This window comes from Planococcus citri, chromosome 3, assembly GCF_950023065.1.
Source record: "Planococcus citri chromosome 3, ihPlaCitr1.1, whole genome shotgun sequence".
NCBI classification, from domain to species: Eukaryota; Metazoa; Arthropoda; class Insecta; order Hemiptera; family Pseudococcidae; genus Planococcus; species Planococcus citri.
Genome location: NC_088679.1, coordinates 71,168,357 through 71,189,274, shown reverse-complemented (window position 1 = coordinate 71,189,274; position 20,918 = coordinate 71,168,357). Strand labels below are relative to the sequence as shown.

At 34.8% G+C, this 20,918-nt stretch overlaps 1 protein-coding gene across 2 annotated transcripts; it reads right to left on the bottom strand.

Moving 5' to 3' along the window:
- Positions 1-44: 44 nt before the first annotated feature.
- LOC135838848 (very low-density lipoprotein receptor-like) lies at positions 45-18,036 on the bottom strand. 2 transcript variants are annotated; one of them, XM_065354642.1, is made up of 15 exons: positions 17,707-18,036; positions 17,481-17,618; positions 16,634-16,751; positions 15,283-15,432; positions 15,076-15,180; positions 14,795-14,941; positions 14,453-14,517; positions 14,175-14,188; positions 8,516-8,765; positions 8,198-8,416; positions 7,938-8,136; positions 5,877-7,846; positions 1,941-2,182; positions 1,680-1,839; positions 45-980 (listed from the first exon to the last, which is right to left on the bottom strand). In XM_065354642.1, the coding sequence occupies exons 1-12, from the start codon at positions 17,758-17,760 to the stop codon at positions 7,614-7,616; spliced, it is 1,692 nt and encodes a 563-aa protein (XP_065210714.1). In that variant the 5' UTR covers positions 17,761-18,036; the 3' UTR covers positions 45-980; positions 1,680-1,839; positions 1,941-2,182; positions 5,877-7,613. The 2 variants fall into 2 exon arrangements, with proteins under 2 accessions (XP_065210714.1, XP_065210713.1); XM_065354641.1 differs by lacking the exon at positions 14,453-14,517 and adding an exon at positions 13,821-13,974 and having other exon boundaries at positions 14,175-14,396; positions 17,707-18,034.
- Positions 18,037-20,918: the final 2,882 nt, after the last annotated feature.

Here is a 20,918-nt window from a genome sequence, read left to right as displayed (position 1 = left end):
ATAAAAAACGAAAAACAATAATTTATAAATAATCACACGAGCCATTCTCTGATTCAATTATTTTACTGTTTCTTAAAATTATGAATTATACATCATAAAAAATGAATAAACAAACAAAACGAACGCGCACGAGCATTGAATCGACAAGTCTATAACTCGGTTTCAGTTCAACTGAGACATTCGAATGCATCTTAGGTGATAGACTCAAGTTCAAGAAATTCTAAACAGAACTGAACTGAGACACAATAAATGTTAAATCAATGCAACTATTTCTGAGAGATAAATAAATGGTCAAACTTAACGATATCTGTACTTACATTAATTAACAATATTAATTATAACGAGAGCTAAAGTAAACAAATAGGCGAAGTGGGTACCTACCTATTTAAAACTGTGTGAGAACTAAAGTTTGTCCTTATCATTTAATTGCTTTTTGTTGAAGTTTACACGGATTTGAAAAGAAATAGATAATGGGAGAGATAACTATACTTAACCAAAAATATCATGGAGCTATTATATAAAATGCAGTAGGAGATAAGTCACCACAGGAAGGGAATTTTCGTCACGTGGTGGACTTTGAAATGGCCAAGAGTGAAAACAAATCACCAAGATTAAATTGACAGTAAATTCTACGTGATAAAAACTGCAAAAGTTGCACTATGAAATGTAATATTTGATTTTCAGGGAGAAATTGTACTGTCCCTTGGTCCTCTTCCTACCTACTACTACGATTAACAATTTTTAAATTACCCATAACTAAAGGATGCTTAATTTGAATAATGCATAGTACGTGTTGAAAAACACTCATTGGTCTCCGTGTCATAAATTTAGTTCTATTTGGGTTACAAAATAATTTTTTCGTTTCTCTACAAAATATTTATACTACGAGTAAAATTATTTTACGATTTGAATTTTAAAATAGGTAAAATATTCATCTCTATTCCACCATCATTACGGATTACCGCGAATATTTTCTCCAACTGTAAATAAATTAATATTTATTACGTATAGTGATAACATAATAAGGTACCTACTTAATGAGTAGAAATTCATAATTGAGGAAGTCGTTAATCGTTGTTCCGAAATCAATTTCGTCAGATTTTATGGCATTTTTTTTTTTTTTTTTTGGAAAACTGGATACTCAAAAACTTGCCAGTGGCTCGAAAACGACTTGAAACAACTTCTAGTCGACTCCGTATGTTAAAACTAAGATGCAGAGTGAATTTCGACTTTAAAAATCTGATGGAGACATCAGGACTTCTCAAAACGGTTCGAAACCGTTTCCAATCGATTCAGGTAGGTGGTCAAAAGTAGGATGTAGGTATTCCAAACTTCATTTAAGCTATCCAGTTCAGTTTGGTGAGATTTTAATTTTGTCTCATTTGTTGAAAGATTTTTAAAAACTTCAAAATTCACCAAAAATGAAAAAAATTTCTTTATCAGCTAAAATAATTTGACTGATGATAAGTATATTTTTGTATGCTCTTTTGATCCAGGTTTGTCCTGTCCAAGCATTTTTGTGCGAGTTGGGAATTGGGATACCTTCCTTTAAAGTACAGCTGTGTACTTATTATTATTTAGGTATCAAGATCTTCATCAAAATCTATCAATTTTAATTGAAAATTTTTTTCTCATGCTAATAGTGATAAGTAAGTAGGTAATCCTTTAGGCAAACCTACCCTGCAATTGCAAGACTATAACATCAGTTGATTTCGAATCAGATGTTATACCATTATCTGCTTTGCAAGTGTAGATCCCGGAATCAGCATAAGTAGCGTTAAAAATTAAATAATTCGCCGATTTTGAATTCAAGCTTCGTTCAGTGCCGCCTACAAAACTCTAGAAAAAACATTAAAATTTAATTAAAATAAAGATACCTACCTACCAACTTCCCAATTAATTCGTTTACATGCGTCAAAGAATCGAACATTCAAACTTACTTTTTTCGACCAAAAAATTGTAGGGGTTGGGTATCCTCTGACAAGACAGGAAATATTTACTTGTTGTACTGTCAACTCTTCGACGACATGTATAGAATCAATGACAACTTTCTCTGAAATTTTGGTCGCAGTGAGATGAGATTGATGACTCGAATCTCTACCTGTAATTTTCTCATTTCCAGGTTGCGCAATAAATTTTTGCTGTTGTGTTGCGCTGGAGGTATTGCGTTTGGCTTCGTTATCTGTTGAAAATTCATCGTAATAATGTACTCGTGCGTACTTTCGTGAAGATGATGACATTAATAGCTACATACAACAATTTAAACGTAAGAGGAAGTTACATTTTTGGACCATTGAGAAGAAACACTACGCCAAATACAAGCCTCTCATTGAAAAATTTTCTTAATAATTTCAAAATTATTTTGATTTTTCAACAGGCGCGGACTGGGTCGGTTGAAGATCCCTGGTGGATGCACCGAATGGGGCCCCTCAAAATTTTACTCCTCACTTCCACAAAGATTCTTTCTCCTCCTTGTTCTTCTCTCAGGTTTGGATACTTGAATGCGAGTTGTACAATTTTTTTTTAAATTTTATTTACTTTTGCAAAAATAAATCTATCTGACAAGGGGGAAAATGGAGTTTTTTGTTCTTGGGAGGGGAGGAGGGTGTTGACTGAAAATTTGCCCACTAATATGAGAAAACAATGATACCAATTTTTCCGAATAAAATAGGTCCATTTCCCCAGAACGACCATTTTCAGGTAGGAGGGTGAAAGAGGTGTCAATGGTTTGTGCTTCGTTTGTGTTCTTTTGTGCACTTACTCTTTTTTTGTGCTCCCCCCGCCCTTCAATTTAAAAAAAAAGTTTTGGTCGACTCGGGGAAATGAAAATCGATGAAATCGACCACTTTGCATCAGGGGGATGAAAGTGGTGTCAATCGTTTGTGCTCTTTTGGGCACGTACTCTTTTTTTGGGCTCCCCCTTCCCCAATTTTGAAAAAATTGTCATGGGTCAGCCTGGGGAAATGAAAATGAACCACTTTGCGTTGGGGGGGGGGGGGTGAAAACGATGTCAATCATTTGTGCTTCGTTTGTGCTCTTTTGTGCATGTACCTACTCTTTATAATACAAGGCGCGGTTGAGAAGTAAAGATCCCTATTTTTTTCTCAATGAAGAAATCAACAGTTATGGGGATGTGCCAAACCATCAAATCGAAAAATCATTCAAACAGTTCAAAACAAAACTCTGCAAACAATCACGGGTGCAACCCTATTGACAAAATTATGCATAAAAACAGGCGTGTAGATGCGTAATGCGTGAAAGTCCAAAAAAACGCATGCAATTCAGCTAATTCAGCCTGCGAATAGCATGCGTAAAAGTAATGTTACAGCATGTAAAATAACAGGAAAATTGAAAAAAATTGTAAAAAATTTCTGCCCTGGGTGGGAATCAAACCTGGGACCTATGGTTTCCGACTTTCCGCGTTACCTAACCCACTCGGCCACTTCACCGCTTGCGAAGTGAAGAGTTATTTCCACATAAATGCTTCTGCGTTGTAAACTTAATAAATTTTTCTCAAGTCCAAAAAGTGCAAACGTTTATGGGGATAAACTCCGCTCTTTGCAAGCAGCGAAGTGGCTGAGTGGGTTAGGCAACGCGGATAAATCAATAGCGAAGTGGCTGAGTGGGTTAGGCAACGCGGATAAATCAATGTTGCGGGTCCCGGGTCCAATTCCCACCCAGGGCAAAAAATTTTTTACAATTTTTATTTCACTCGACATGCTATAAGGTTGCTTTTATGCATGATAATCGCAGGCAGAATCGCATGCTTTTTTTGAAAAAAGTCCAAATTCACGCATGCTTGTGCTATGCATAAAAGCATGCGTTTTAGCATGCTATCGCATAATTTTTGTCAATAGGGAAGATGGTTTCAGACCAACGAAGCACTACATAAAGATCTTGAAATAAAGTGGGTGCATGAAGTTGTTTGAGAATATGCAACAAAGCATGAGGAGCGACTTCATGGGCACATCAACCCAGAAGCTTTTCAAGTAATAGATACTAGTATGATGGTTAGGCGTCTTAAACGTCAAAAGCCTCATGACCTAGTGATGTAATATAACATGTTATGTATATAGCAGGGTGGTTCACTGGAACAAATCGGCACATGTTACTAAATAAAATTAAAGTTAAATGTATTACTTATTTCAGAAGTATCTTAAGATTGTAATATTAATAAACATGTCAAAAAAAAAAAAAAAAAAATGAAGAAATTAGATAAAGTAAAAAACTAATTTATTTTCAGAACCTACACTCTTTCAGCTATTTTTTGACGTAATTACTTGGGCGATTAACGCATTTAGTCACATCTTGACAAGAGTTTTTAAAATATACCTCCTCCAAAAAATTAGCATCCACAAAGTAGTTCGCGGTATCACCCAATTTTTGAAATTTGACAACAAACCCCCAACTGACATTCATCCACAGTTGACCCAGAGGTATGAGTATAAGTGCTGGTCTTTGGTCCGTGAAAGGGTCATAAAGTTGAAAGACAAAAAGGTGCCTGTCTCTTTGGGCTGGCAGATGCACTTGTGCTAAAATGGTCAGAAAAAATGTAAAAATCACTGTATCTAATTTGGAGGGTGATTAACTGGTGAATTAGACGCGTTATTTGCACTTATTCCCTACATTGCAGGGAAAAATAGCAATATTAATGGTATTTTATCCTACTAGTAAAATAAAGTGATTTTTGACGATTTTTGAGGTTTATTTCCCGAGCAAAGCGAGGGAAGTAATTAAAAATCGCCGAAAATCACTTTATTTGACTAGTTGAATAACATATTTTATCCAAACGTGTGAAGAAAACGCGTATTTGATCACTCGAGCGACTAGCGAGAGTGAATAAAGTAGCGTTTTATTCTACTAGTAGGATAAAAAATATGTTCCTAATGAGTTTGGACGGAAATTTTTAGTAGAAGTTATTTTAAAACTCGTCAAGATGTGACAAAATGTGTTAATCGCTCAAGTAATTACGTCAAAAAGTAGCTGAAAGAATGCAGTTTCTGAAAATATATTAGTTTTTTTACTTTATCTGATTTCTCCATTGAGAAAAAAATAGGGATCTTCACTTTTCTACCGTGCCTTGTATAATTTTTTTTGGACATATACTTTTGTATGTGGATTGGAGTTGACTTATGTACATCGATTTGCAACACTGGTTCTATCATATAAGTGAAAACATGAGAAATCTTTCCAAAAGGCGATATAAGTCAATTTACTTTTTCTGCCGCAGAAGAGCTGCAAACTTGAGTTATACCAATGAAACCAAGAGGTACATGTTGAGGTAGATCCAATACAACATGCAGGATAGGTGGCATACTCCAAGTGCATCACACCTTAGAATGGGCACTAAAAACATCATTTATCTCGAAATCATAATTTTTGACTTATTGCTTTTTGGAAAACTGTCCTTCAAATATTTTAAAATTCCATTTTAAAAATGAAAATATTCAAGTATTTTTTAAAAGAATGGGTGAAAGAGCTTCACTGAAGTTTTTCTGTACTTGCATGAGTGGGCTATGAAGGAAATGCTAGTGAAAAACGTGCTAGATAAAAAATGTGAGATACTTGCTCGCATTTTGCTAGAATCTAATTCCATGCAGAAAGCTAGCTGAAAAGTGAGGACAATCAGCTGATGTTTTTCTATTGTTGGATTGCAAAGTAAAAGCCAGATGAGAGAGACTAGAGATCTGCTAACATTTTGCTAGGATTAGATTGCTAGGTACATAAATGTAAGCAGATAAATACAAGCATATTGCTAGTGTAGAAAAGCAAGCAACTCCCTATCCATTAGTAAAACGCTAGCGTTCCTTCTAAATGCAAATTATAGTGCAATTGTGGCTTATCATATCCGTAATAAGTTGAAATTCATAACTTACTTTTAGTGGATTCCTCTGCTTGGGCGATTCCGCGAGCTACGCCGATAATAATGATTAAAACAGCACCAAACGTGTAAATCCTTGAGATCATTTTGAATAGGTACATACTAATGTTTAATTCACGTAGGTAGGAGGTACCTAATTCATAGACACATATAAAATGTCCTCACTTGATTTAAAAAACAATGGATGTTAATCGAAAACTACTAAGCAATTGCTCGTTGCACAATTCACAATTATTTAAGTCCCTTTCAAGATATTTGAATTCATGTAGTTATCAGTTTGGCGAAGAAGTTTTATCATTGTTATTCATTTCAACTGACGTAATTTAATTTAAAATACATTGCAGTCGTCCCATCGAACGGAAGTAAGTGGAAGTGGAAGTAGATAATACATATGTCATACACATATTGTTACATGTATGATGTACATATTTCCGTTAGTTACTCCTAAACACAGAATACAGTTCGATTTACGCAAAACAGCAATCCTCGATTCGGATCGAAACAACGGAACATGTCCTGACATGTCCCGAAACTCTTACAACCAAACCTTACAACAGTATAGGTAAGATTTATATTGGGATTTTTAATATAAACTTTTGAAAATTCACAAAACTCAACGTAACACTGATGACGATTTTTCTATTTTTTTCAGTAATTTTTATTATTGGAACAAAGCAAAAAAGCACGAATAGTTACGAGTTGTTTAATCCAACTTTCCATTTCGAAAACTTTCAGTAAAAGGTCATTTTGGAGTCTTTACCGAGCTTTTGGAAATTTCAAATTGCTGTAATTCTAGAAAAAATAAAACCACTAAACTTGGCCAGTCTTATATGGCTATTTTGAAGCTTCGAGTAGCAATGTGAATTTCTGCAGAAAATAAAACACATGCTGGAAACTTCGAAATCGCCCAAAAGCGCAATCATTTTTACGTCGAGACACATAAGCCAATACATTAACGAAAAATCCCACCCATTCGTAGAATGTCATTTTTAAAAATTTTATTTTTCTATTTTTTTTACAGAATTTACCTACATTTTTAAAGTTGTTCGGAAATTTAATTTCGAACTAGCTCGTCTTGAATTTTAGGGTAAGTTAAAGGTGCTCAAATGGCCAACTTGGTTTTTTCTTGGATAAATCCACCCATTGATGAAACTCACGTCGGTTGAGCAACTTAGGTACCGATGTACTTTTTAAAATTTGACCATTACTAGGCGTGAGATTTCATTTTTTAAGATCGCATGTGCCTTCTTTGAATTTGAAAAAATGCCAAATGTGGCCACCTAAATATGTCTTAAAGTGACCACTTGACAAATGAAGAATAGAATTTCCCCAAATTGACCTGGAAAGCTGAAGTTGAGCCGCCAAATTGATTGAGAGTGGTTTAAAACCTTCCTGTAGCCGCCAGTGACATTTTTGGACAAGTGTCATATGCACGTAAGAGCATAACGTAAAGAGTCTTTCAAGATAAGATAGTGAAATCGGAACTTTCTCCAATTTTGACGAAACTCGCCCAGAATCTTACTTTTGATGAAAAACCATTCCAAAAATTTTTTTGAGTTGACCGCTGTGAAGTGAAACGTAAAAAGTCAGGAGGTAGATTGTGGGTAGTAAATATTGCATTTAATATTCCAATAGGTACATTAAATTTACCTTCGAAATAAAAACCAATCGAGTTACCTACTTAGGTAAAGTAGTACAATATAACACTAATCCATGCAAGGTTCAAGTTTATCTAATATTCTGTCTCCTCGACTATTTCCACTCGTTCATTATGTTTACTCCATTTCCAAGTACTCACGGAGCCATAATATTGACGCAAACTTCTATTGTGAGACCACAAGTAGTAACTTCCAAAACCCAAAACAGCCACGATAATCAAAAGCATCAGAACTATTGCAAAAAAGTTATGACCTTGACGAGACTTTGAAGTTTTATGTAACTCGGCAGCTGTAAAACGTTCAGTCACTAAAAGCAAATTCATGATTAGAATACGATTGATTTTTGAATTTTTTCCTGTCGGATCAACACCACTAAAGTGAATTAGATGAGTAGGTACCTTTTTCCAAACGTTCGGGTGATGAGTAGGATTCAGAATTGGAATATGACTTGGTTGTCGAATGTTTGCTCGTCGTAGGAGTATCATTTCCATAAATAATATGATTTTCCATGCGGCAGGAATAAGTAAGAGTAAAATTTGATGATGAGATCGGACGAAGCAGGCATAACTCAGGGCATGATGTTGTGGCGCAGGGGTTCTGCAAATCGAGATGAGTAATATGAACAGGAATCATTTGGACTAAATTTGAAAAAGCTTACTTCACGGAAACTCTGAGAAAGTTTGTTGTGCGCGTACAAATATTTCAATATTCTGGAATCTTTTTCTTGAAAATAGTAGGAAGCTTCAGAGTCGCTGTTCGAGTAGGTGAAATTCTCGATCCTATTATAATATAACTTGTTATAATTTATCCTGGTGTAGAATACAGTTTTATCCATTAAGGTGATAGAAACTATTGGACTCAACGTGGTAGAACGTATCTGTGAAATTTTAATGATCAAGATTGAATAGGTACACATTTCATATTTTCACATGATTCGACATATACACAGGTATTGTCATCATCACTAGACACTTACAGGCATATGTATATTTCCACCATATCCATCAAATGTTACTGGTTTAAGTGCAAGAGTGCTTTCATCGCTATGAAAATTATCTTTTTTCATTAAATAGAAAACCATTTTTTTCACCTCGTCAACTGCCATAAGAATCTTAGAATCACTAAATATGTCATCCACGAGAATACTCTCGTCTTCGCCATCCATATTCGATTTCATAATATAGTATGATCCATCGTACTGTTCTTTCACGGTGTAGAACATCAACCTGTTTAAAATTTTTACTTTTACTAAAAAAGCTTTTTCATTAAATATGTTATCACCATGCCTACCTGCCTAAGTGCCTAGGTACCAGGCATAAATATACTTACCTAGCTACGTATGTGTAAGCAAATACAAGAGAAACCAGACCAGCAATTTAAAAGTGGGATATTTTTGAAAAAAACAAATGCTTGACTTCTTTTTTCATGAATAGATACTAAAACTTTATTTCGGCCTTCGATTTCAATTTTCAAAAATTTTAACAAAATCTTTTTCACAGCAAAATTTTATTGACCATTTCGGCATAAAAACAGAATTTTTTGGAACTTATCAAAAAAAGGTCTTTGCCTTTAATTTATTTTGGCAAAAACAGTTTTTTTTTTTTTGAAAACTACGAAAAAAATAAATTTTGGCATTTGGCAATAGGTACTTATAATTTGGCAATTTTGACAAAAACCAGAATTTTTCGCCAATTTTGGCAACAGGATTTTTTGAACATTTTGGCCAAAAGCTGGAGGTTTTTTTTTGGCAATTTTCACAAAAACAATTCTGGAAAAACGTTACAAGGACTTCGTTCTGTTTTAAGCCGAAATGGTCAATAAAATTTTGCTGTGAAAAAGATTTTGTTAAAGTTTTTGAAAATTGAAATTGAAATCGAAAAGTGTATTTTCTGCAATTACTGGTTTTGAGTTAGACTTCTGAACAATTTTTGGATAATTTGTCTACTCTTGGTATCTTTTTGTAAGTTTGACTTGATCGCGATATTTTCATTATGAAGGATTTTTTTTCACCAAGCATTGTGAAAACGTGTTTAAAATGAAAAGAATGTGAGAATTGTAACTGAATATTGCTCTGACCTCAATTTGAATTTTTGACTACCTACAATAAAGTTTTTTGGTCATTTCTGCAAAAAAATTTAGGACTTTTTTGATAAAGTCAAAAAAGGTATTTTTCAACAATTTTGGCAAAAAGCAGGACTTTTTTGGCAATTTTGACAAAAATTGAGATTTTTTAATAATTTCTTTAAAAAAATAAGCTACGCAGAGGACAAAGTGATCCTTGCAGGGACAGAAGCGCAGGTACAGAAGACGATCGACCAAATTAACAGTGCAGGATTAAAATACAGAATGTAAATAAACGCAGGCAAGACCAAATGGTGAGATTTCCAAAAGGAGATGATAAAGAGCTCAAAATCAACATCGGAACACAAGAAATTGAAAATGTAAACCAATTCAGATACCTTGGAGCGCTGATAAACAATGATGGTAGAGATCATTCGGACTGGTTTCGCATGTAGAGGACGCTAGTGCCCATACAACAATGACCATGCTAATTTCGATGTGAATGTCGACCCATCCACATCCGTCACTTTTGGATGCCACATGTCGATGTGAATTTCAACCCTGTGTCGAGCTAATTGTCGATGTAATTGTCGACTGATGTTGATCTACATTTGTGTCGACAATTGGCTCCACATAGGGTCGAAATTCACATCGACATGGGGCATCCAAAAGTGACGGATGTGGATGGATCGACATTCACATCAAAATTTATGTCGACCTCCTGCTTCATTAAGTTATAGAATATGAGTTTAAAAATTTTTAATTTTTTTTCCCAAAAATTATTTCCTCTGATGAGGCTATTGCTAGTGCTGAAAACAGCATCGATGCAAAGTCCACTTCTGAAGAAGTTCAGACGAAAAGTCTGTATAGTCAAAATGTTAAACAGAAATCCCTTATATCAAAGATGGTGCAATACTTTATCTTCGAGTACTAAACTAATCCATTTTCATGTCGACATGTCAATGTTAATGTTGATGTGAAATTCGACATCAACAAATACATCCACAATATCAACATCATATCATCTACATCTCCAAACTGCGGAAAAGTGAATAATTTCATCAATTCCCTAAAAAATTTGTTTTCCACATTGAACAAGATCATAATTTTTGAATGTTTACTAAAATTTTAAACACTGAAACAGAAATTTTAATTCTGAAAAATTGGTCGACATAGTTGTACATGTAAATTTTGAGCATCGAATTTTACATCTACATGTCAAGATGGCATGTCGAGGTATCAGAAATAATGAGAAAATTTCGAAAATTTTCATTTACCTGGCTTTTGTATGGACAGAAGATTCCTACTAAATAATTAATTGATCACTTTTCCATCATATGTTGGAAAAAAACGTAGTCGATGTAAATGTCGATGTCTACAATTGTTGTGCGGGTGTGTCCATTGTTCTAGAGTTCAGACGGGACTTTCTTCTTAACCCTTTCTTATCAGTCATATTTAACCAAAACGTTGGATTTACGAGTTAGAAATGAAAATATTATGCAATAATAATCGTAAAAATAATGTACAAGTACATCAAATTATTTTTTCAGTGTTAACCCTTGAAATTAATGCTTTCATAAACGCCAATAAGAAAAGCCCCGTCTGAAAAATGTAAACATTTTCTAGCTCACTAGTGCTATCTACGTGAGTGCCCAGCCCAAATAAAGAAATTAAATCACACATTGGAATGGCAAGAGCAGCTTTCAACAACCTTGCCAATGTGCTGGGAAATCAAATGATGAGGGTAGGTCTGAGGAAGAGAATTATGCGATGCTATGTATGGACCACTCTGAAGTATTCCTGTGAAAGATGGACCATGAGTGCAGAATGTGAGAAGAAAGTATCCGCTTTTGAGTTGTGGTGCTATCAAAGCAGCAAAGCCTACTACAGATCTCATGTAAGGACTTCATTACCAACAAGGAAGTATTAGCAAGAATAGGAGAGGAGCAGAAAGTTTTAGTTGAAGATATCAAAAACAGAAAGCTAAAGTATGTAACTCATAAAATACTAGAAAACAGTATTTTTATGCTAGTGGTGCAGGGGAAAATCTGAGGAAGAACAGTACAGGGAGGAAACAATCGGAGCTGTTAACAACAAACTCACTAGCCAACTCTCCCTGTAAGACCCTGAAAGAAACGATCAGATAAGCTAGAAACCGGCTAATAGGGCAAAACACTCTGATGTCACACAGTGTATAAGTGGTTGCGGATCTTGATTCCCCTTACATTCTGTAGGCTTCAAGCTGGTGATTTGTTCTGTCAAAGTGTCCAGTTTGCACTTTGATACGTCAGAACTTTCAAACTATCTCGAGGACCTTATTTTTTATGGCTATAAATTGTAGAGAATTTTGTCCTCTTTCCAATGGTACTAAATTTTTTGAAATCCGTGAATGTCTTCCTTGAGGAAATTGACTTAACGAGCCAAAAAAGGTAGCCAATTTAACATATTGTTCTGTCCACTTTGCACTTTGAGGTGGTAGGACTTTTAAACCATCTCGAGGACCCCATTATTTTATGGTTCCAAATTGTAGAGAATTTTGTCCTCTTTCCAATGGTACTAAATTTTTTGAAATCCTCAAAGGTCTTCCTGGAGAAAATTGACTTGACAAACTAAAAAAGGTAGCAAAATTCAACTTATTGTTCTGTCAACTTTGCACTTTGATGGGGCAGAACTTTTAAACCATCTCGAGGACCCCATTATTTTATGGTTCCAAATTGTAGAGAATTTTGTCCTCTTTCCAATGGTACTAAATTTTTTGAAATCCGCGGAAGTCTTCCTTGAGGAAATTGACTTTTAGCCAATTCAACATATTGTTCTGTCCACTTTGCACTTTGAGGTGGCAGAACTTTTAAACCATCTCGAAGACCCCCATTATTTTATGGCTCAAAATTGTAGAGAATTTAGTCCCCTTTCCAACGGTACTAGAGATTTTGAAATCCGCGAAAGTCTTCCTTGAGAAATTGACATAACGAGCTGAAAAGTAGACGTGAACAGCATTGTTTACAGCTATACTTGTAAGGTTTAGCCTATGATTCACATGGTGCATGTTTGCAACCTGAAATGCGCGTTTTGCCCTGTATAGATGGAAATATACGCTATCTCCTGTAAAGGAGTGCGACCACAACAATGATGACAAAACACATTTTTTGGTAATGTAAACAAACGGGTGCAATTTATTGTGTAAGGGAAATTTTAAGATACCTAATTACTTACCTACCCTCACCTGTCTTGTACCTTTCTCTCTCCCCCTCTGCTTGATGATTGGCTGTAGTCGAGGGGCCCGCATAATGATTTATTGCAACCCTCTCCCACGCTGATCCTCTGGGGCAACTTTTTTCCTAAAGGGGTACTCCTAAGGAAAGTTTCTAGCCCTTGTCCTAAAAAAAAGTGACCCTACTTACAAAATGGCGGCCATTTTGATTGTCAGTCAGCCGAAATCACAGATTTTGCGTTCCAACATAGGACATTGCATGACATTTTTTAAACCTTGGATTGAAAGAGCGGGCAAAAATTATTCATCTGACAAAATTTCAAGTGCTAAAATGCCTTTTTCGATTTTTGGTGAATTTTTGAAAATCAAATGTAGGCCAAAAATGAGGAGAAAAATCAAAATTTCACCAAATCAACCTTGAAAGCTGAAATTTGAGATATATCCTATTTTCGACCTGCCAAATCGGTTGGAAACTGTTTCAGCCCGTTTAGAGTAGTTCTGAAGCTCCCAGCAGATTTTTTAAACTTGAAATTTCCACAAAATTTCACCAAATGGAGTTGGAAAGACAAAATTCATTCTGCAAACTGATTTCAATACGCTACGAAGTCGGCTGCAGGTGGATTTAAAGTCGTTTTGGAGTCTCTAGCGACTTTTTGAAAATTACTGGAGCCTCCAGTAGATTTTTGAAACTACAAAATTTCATCAAATGGAGATGAGAAGTGGAAACTTACTCTGCACTCCAATTTTAGCACTCTTTGAAGACGACTTCGGGTAGTTTCAAGTCACGTTGGAGCCTCCAGCGACTTTTTAAACATTCCTGGAGTCTCCAGTAGATTTTTGAAACTTGAAATTTCAACAAAATTTCATCAAATGGTTGGGAAAAACAGTTTTTGTGATAAACCCTTCTATCCGGAGCTGTGGCGGTTTAATGTTTTCTTTTGTCAATTTTACCCCCACCACTATGATAAAAAATTTAAATATGAATGAAAAGTTATATCTACTTATTTACCCAAACGCAGGAGCCAGTGCCACATATCCCACATCACAACACTTGAGCGTGGAACAAATTGTACCATCATTTGTACAAACGAATAGTGATCCGTTGGCTATGTAGTATATATTACCAGTAATGTAATCAACCGCGATTGATGTAACGATTGAATCTAGGTATAAATGAAGAATATCTACATAAGTAGGTAGGTACATAATATAAGGTACACGCTGTTCAATATACAAAACCACCTCAGTATTCAAATAGGTAAGTAAACGTTATTGTTTATAGGTATAGGTACCTACGTATCTAAAGCTACTGCTTGATGAAAGTTTTAATCACAAACCTAAAACAATATCCAGAAATACTTACCAGTTTCGATCAATTTTTCTCCTTTTGCTTGATGCGAATCAGTGGGGATTTTTAATATATAATTTTTACCCGACTGAGACGTTGCGTAATAAACATGATCTTGAGCTGCAGCCAAAGCAGTACAATTGACTCCACTAGTAAGGATGGATGTTCGGTTCGTTGTCAGGTTTAGAGATTTTATATTTATTACAGTTGTATAGAAAATGATATTTTGAAAGTAATCTAAAGAAAACATAACTTAATGGTTGATTCAAATTCGATGTGAGAATTTCTCAAGTGCGTCTATTAACTAACTGCAATTTACATAGGTACATACGTACCACCATACTGTGATTTTTGTCTCCTATAGAAAATACCTACGTATAACTATTAATGTTTTACTATTTTTGATTTCCTATTGATTGGTTTCTAATTTGACTTTTTTCACCTTTTTCACCCCCTTTCCCAAAAACTTGACCATGTACGAATATGAGGCATGGAAAATATGTACTTCTGAAATCCCAAAGCACTTCTTCTCGAGTATTTTCATCCCCAACCCCGGAATCATAATAGACTGTACACAAGCGATATTTCTCCTTTGTTCTATGGAAAGTCATTGATACTATGTATAGTATACTCACTATTATCTCGGCATCGCCGAGCATTATTAGGATCTACATGGTAGCCTTCGTAGCAAGAGCAATAGTTGTATGTGTAGTATGAGTTTGAGCGTTCGAACGAATGACAATGATGTTCACAACTATATGACCCCGTACAGTTCCGTAAGCCTGCAAAAGGAAACACATTTATATAACGTATCATCAATCGTTCACTCACTTCCCCTTCTTAAGCTAGGTAGGGACTGTGGGGAGCTATTTTTAAAAAAATTTTCCAATTTAAGAAAGAATACCATCCAACTTACTTTCACATAATGAATTCGATTTGTTATTATTGCCGGTCGTACATGGGCATATAGGACCAGCAGGGGTATGAATAAAGCTGTGAGGACATTCCTTCGGTACGCTTTCTGAAATTGAGCCGGCAACACAAACGTGAAAAATATAAACATACTCGTAGGTAAGCTGAAAAGATACATGATATCTTATGAAAAGTGAATGAGTTCATTTACTGTAGTTTGTGCAGTTTTCATTTTCATCCGAACCATCGAAACAATTATCAGCTCCATCGCAAGTGTACTTCAAATCAAGACATCTTTTCCCATCATGGCATAGGAACTTTCCATCAGACAATGAACAATTCCCTACATCGAGTTGATCACCTGCAAAATGGTCAAAATTTTGGCTTTAATTCATCAATTTTTCACTAAATCGTCTAAGTAGGTATTAATTTTAGGGAAATATATAATCGCACGACAGAAAAGGGTGTACGAACGACAACAGCAAACGACAATAAAAGCTATTGTAGCGACAACTTAGGTCTTTACAACGACAGGTTTTCAACGACAAAATAATAAGTCAGCACAACTATTTTTAATTATTAATCACGACAACTTCTCCCGCCAAAAAAGTATGTCTAAGCGACAGAATAAAATTTTAAACGACAGAACAATGTACGAATAATTTCATATCAGAAAATACATGAAAAAGCGATGAATAAAATATTGGTTTGGGAAGCTAGCAAAAATCATTAAAAATTGCTCTAAAATTATTTCAAAAACTGTGCGACAATCTTCAAATGTGAAATGTGAGCTTCCTATGGACTTATTGAGATGGCAGTTTGCACAATAATATACCTTTGTGTTTTATGATAATGAGAATGTGTCAATTTTTCCACAAAAAAATGAAGTTCATGACACTTCATGACATTCATTTCCAAGAACATGGCGTGTGACATACAAGTGCAAGGACATTTGGTGTATAAAATCGAATGTATACCAATGAAAGGGGGACTACAAATATCAATACCATACCAAATGTAAGATGTGAGGGAGGTGATGCCTACATAGGCCAAAAAAAATCATGCTAAAACCGTTGAGAAATTTGCTGTGTACCTACACAAAATTTACCACTTTTTGAAAACTATCCACCTATCATTTTATGAAAATTTCTATTTTTTTTCCCCATTTCATTTGATTTCCAACTTTTTTGGTAAAAATAGGCGTGCTGATGGATTAAAATAAAAATAAAAATAGTCGTGTTGACAGATATTTCTGTCGTGATTTTTTCTTTATACTACTGTCGTTCAATTTATTTAACTGTCGTTCAATTGTTTATTTGTCGTGGACATTTTTTATCTGTCGTGCAAATATATGATTGTCGTTCAATTTTTTTTTCTGTCGTTCAATTTCTTTTTTGGACGGGCAATTCTTTCATTTGTCGGGCCTGTCGTTTCGACCACCTTTTCTGTCGTGCGATTCACCTATTCTGTCGTAATGATAAATCATGCCCTTAATTTTAGCACAGGTATTCCTGCACAGTAAAAAAAAAACCAGTTGTTGTTTCGAATTTATCATTCATTACCACAATTCAGTTCATCGGATCCATCGAAGCAATCGCTATTTTTATCGCACAGGACACTAGGACTCACGCAACGGATAATATCGGCACATGTGAATCTTCTTGGGCCACAATCACCGTACTGGAATTTAACAATGAGGTTAACGTATAGGATTAAGTAACATATAATTCATGGTCAATGGTTCCAAGATGACACAATTGAAAGAACTCAGCTTATATGGTGCTCTTGCGATAATTTGTTGAATTTTTTGGCATCGAAACAGAGTTGATGTTGTCGAAAAAACATCGTTTTTTTTTTAAACTGCGAATTTTCCGAAAAAATAAGTGAAATTTTCGATACCTAGGTACCTACCTACCTTTGTGCTTCAGAATTTTATAACAAATTCGTTTTTTTTTTTTTTTTTTTGTGAAATTGTACCAGCTCTACCTACTTATTTTAGTAAAATATAGAAAATTCAAGAAAACAACAATTAGAATGTCTACTTTAAGTATGTATGTAGGTATACTACTTGTAGGTACTCATTTTTTTTTTGTCATCTTGGAAGGAGCCCTGTTTCAAGTAAGATGACCAGAGGCCAGGAATTTCGAATGACTCGACTTGAAAACATGAAAGAAAAATTCAGTTTGTTGCAAATTAAAATCATTTTGCTAGAGATCCGTGGATACCTAATTCTACGAATAATAATGAAATGAATAATTGATACGTCATCGTGGAACCAGCGAATCGCTGACCTTAGGTACCAATATGGATTAGCAAAACAACGGTCGGCACCTCACTGAAGTAAACATTTTTTCTAGATTGGTAGGTAGGTGTCTATTTTATTTTAGGAAAAAAGTGATTAGTATTTACCCTGTGACACCCAGATGCTTCATCACTTCCGTCAATACAATCGATATCTCTATCACAAAACAAATTAGAACGTATATATTCTCCGCTACGGCAACGAAAAGTTTTGGGATACGAGAAACACATAGAAAAATCAACAGTCTGAAAATGGAGATGTTATTGAAATGAATAAATTAATTTTTTAAAAATCTAAGTATTTTATTAATAAGCTAACTAGTTAACAATTTACCTGTATCAAGAAGAATGAAGCAAATAATAGCGTATGAATATTTAGGCGGGCCATTGCTGGACTCAATAAGCTTTCAAAAAAAAAAAATTATGTCACTCGCAGAAAAAACCAATTTGGCAGACAAGAATTTAATAAACAAAAGACGTCCAAGAAAAGAAAAAGAAATATTAACCACGAAGCGAAACAACACATTATCTGAGTACGTAGCGATACACCACTGGCAACAATCAGCACTATTGAGATATTTTACTGGTTTGAAGATTTGTAAATTTGTATGAAGTAACGCAATTCAAGATGAAATTTTTATTTTTTGAACCGTATGAATAATATGTATTATTGTTTCCGCAGTGGTTTCCCGAAATTAGTCAGTTGTTGTGATAACTCAACAATCTCGCGTGGGATCGGTAAGAGATTGTCTTGCGAGTGAATCTAATCTTCAGTATAGTTTTTATTTTTTCGAACACGTAGGAGGTAAAAAAAATAAGATACCCATTTGTCATTGGATGCAAAAATTCAACCTCAACTCTTGTTTCAGCATCCGAGGGTAGTTTCAAGCCGTCCTGGAACATGCCAGTGACATTTTTGAAAATTCCAGGTTTTCATAAAGGAGTGGAAAAGCAGGGTGTTGTGATCCGGATCATTTTTCGTGATCCGTGATCCGGATCATTATACCATAACGATTCGTGATCTATGATCCGATTCAAAATTTTTCGCAGATCATTTTTTCACGGACCATTTTTTTTTCACCAGTAATGCTGCATTGCTGCATGTTTTTGCTTTGAAAATTCGATTTTATTAAAAATTATCGGGAAGTTGAACTCAATTTGTTGGATATTGACGTAAGGATAATGAATAAAATTTATGTTTTTGATATCAGGCATGCAAAACAAAAAGAAGTTAAACTAATGGAATCGTAAGATAAGGTACTTGATGCTTTAATACAGGGGTGGGCAAAAGTCAGCTTGCATCCTCAAAAATTGCGAATGTGTCAGTCATCACTACGAAAAAATTACACAGCACCAAAATTGTAGAGAATTAAATTTCTAATCGACCTAAAGTCATAAATTTTTTTCTAGGATGCTTGGTTTTTGATTCTTGTCAAAAAACCAAAAAATTTTGAATGAACTTTTGATGAAAATTGATCTGGAGGCGAAAGAAAGCGTCCAATGACCAAAATTGTAGAGAATTAAATTTACACTTCGACCTAATGTCATTGGTTTTTTGCTAGAATGCTCAGTTTTTGATTTTTTGACAAAAACCTAAAACTTTTTGAAATTATTTTTTGAAAAATTTGCAAACTGACAAGGGAAGCTCTTAAGGTATCCGCCTTCAATTTGAACGGGACCGCGATTTTTGGAAAGAGCATGTTCTAAAACCCTCAAATCCAAATTTTCAGCATCCCAAGTTCATTTTTCGATTTTTGGCGAATTTTTGAAAATCCAAAATTGACTATTTGGTGATTTATGGTTTTTTTTTTTTTTTTAAAAAAAAAGTAAGTACGTACTTGATCAGTAAAAATGTTCATAGTAAATCCTAAAACTGATATTAACCCCCCAAATCCAAATTTCGCCATTTCCAGCCATTCTGGAGCCTCCAGCGCTATTTTACAACTTCTTCAGAATTTTGAATCTGCTCCAGAAGGCGTGAATTCGAAGTTGGGCAGCTAAAAATCGAGATGTGTGTAATACTCGATCTGTTTAACAAGTTTATCCACATTTGAGTCGGTTTCAGAAGGGACACCTCAAGAGTGATTTTTTGACCAGTTTTTTTCAAATAAAAAATCCCAAAAAATCAAAAGTTTCCCGTTTGCGAGGACCTGTATTTTGTCCATAACTAACCTCCCGAAACCGAATTCCGCCATTACCCACCGATCTGGAGCCTCCAGCGCAACTTTTCAATTTCTCCACAATTTTTAATTTGCTCCAGAAGGCGTGAATTTGAAGTTGGGCAACTAAAAATCGAGTTGTGTGTTATACTCGATTTGTTTAACGAGTTTATCCACATTTGAGTCGGTTTTGGGTGGGACACCTCAAGAGTGGGGTTTTGACCAGCTTTTTTCATAATAAGAAATCCAAAAAAATCAAAATTTTACCGGTTGTGAGGAATTTTTTGAAATTTGCTCGAATCGCTGTATTTTGTCCAAAACACCCCCCCCCCCCCGGGAGGCTGAGTTCCGCTATTTCCAGCCATCCTGGAGCCTCCAGCGCGATTTTTAAATTTCTCCAGAATTTTTAATTTGCTCCAGAAGGCGTGAATATGAAATTGGGCAGCTAAAAATCGAGTTGTGTGTTATACCCGATCTGTTTAACGAGTTTATCCACATTTGAGTCGGTTTTGGGAGGGACACCTCAAGAGTGGTTTTTTGCCCATAAAAAGGTTCCTCTTGAAAAAAAAATCGTGTTTTTTTGTTGATTTTTTCAACTTTTTTGAGGGGATCCCGTACGGAAAAATACATACTATGGTTAACTATAGTATTTTCGCGAACTATAGTTAACTATAGTAAACATGAATTTTTTTTTCAATATTTTGGGCAATTTATTGGCTTACAATGAACAATTTATCAGTGCAATGATAAATTGTGTGTTTTCAGGCATTGTAAGCCAATAAAATGTCCAAAATATTGAAAAAAAATTCATGTTTACTATAGTTAACTATAGTCGCGAAAATACTATACAGTTAACCATAGTATTTTTCCGTACGGGATTTTTAGTAGAGAACCAATATCATTTGAGAGACCAAAGGAACTTTTTTCTTGAAAAGGTGCTTATTTAGAATTATTCATGCATATGAATGTGAAATTTTAAAAAAAATGTCTACAGGCATCAATTTTTCACTTTTTTTATTTTTCTCCAAATTTGGCGGGAATCTGATTCATTTTTCCATTTTTTTTTTTTTGTTGATCTTTTCAAATTTTTTAAAGGGCTTTATATTAGAAAACCAATATCATTTGAGAGACTGAGGGAACTTTTTTCTTGAAAAGATGCTTATTTTTTTATTTTTTTCATAACACATTATTTGCTGTCCAAATACCACCACCCCCCCTTTCTAACCAAAACTTCGTCTCGATTCGCGACCAAAAGTTTTTTCTCTGAAAAATGCACGAATCAGTTGAGAATAACGCAAGTCCCCCCTCCCCTAATACGACTTCTTCAGTGCTGAAAATGATGAATTGAATTCAAATGTTTGAATTTTTACTCATAGAAATCGAAATT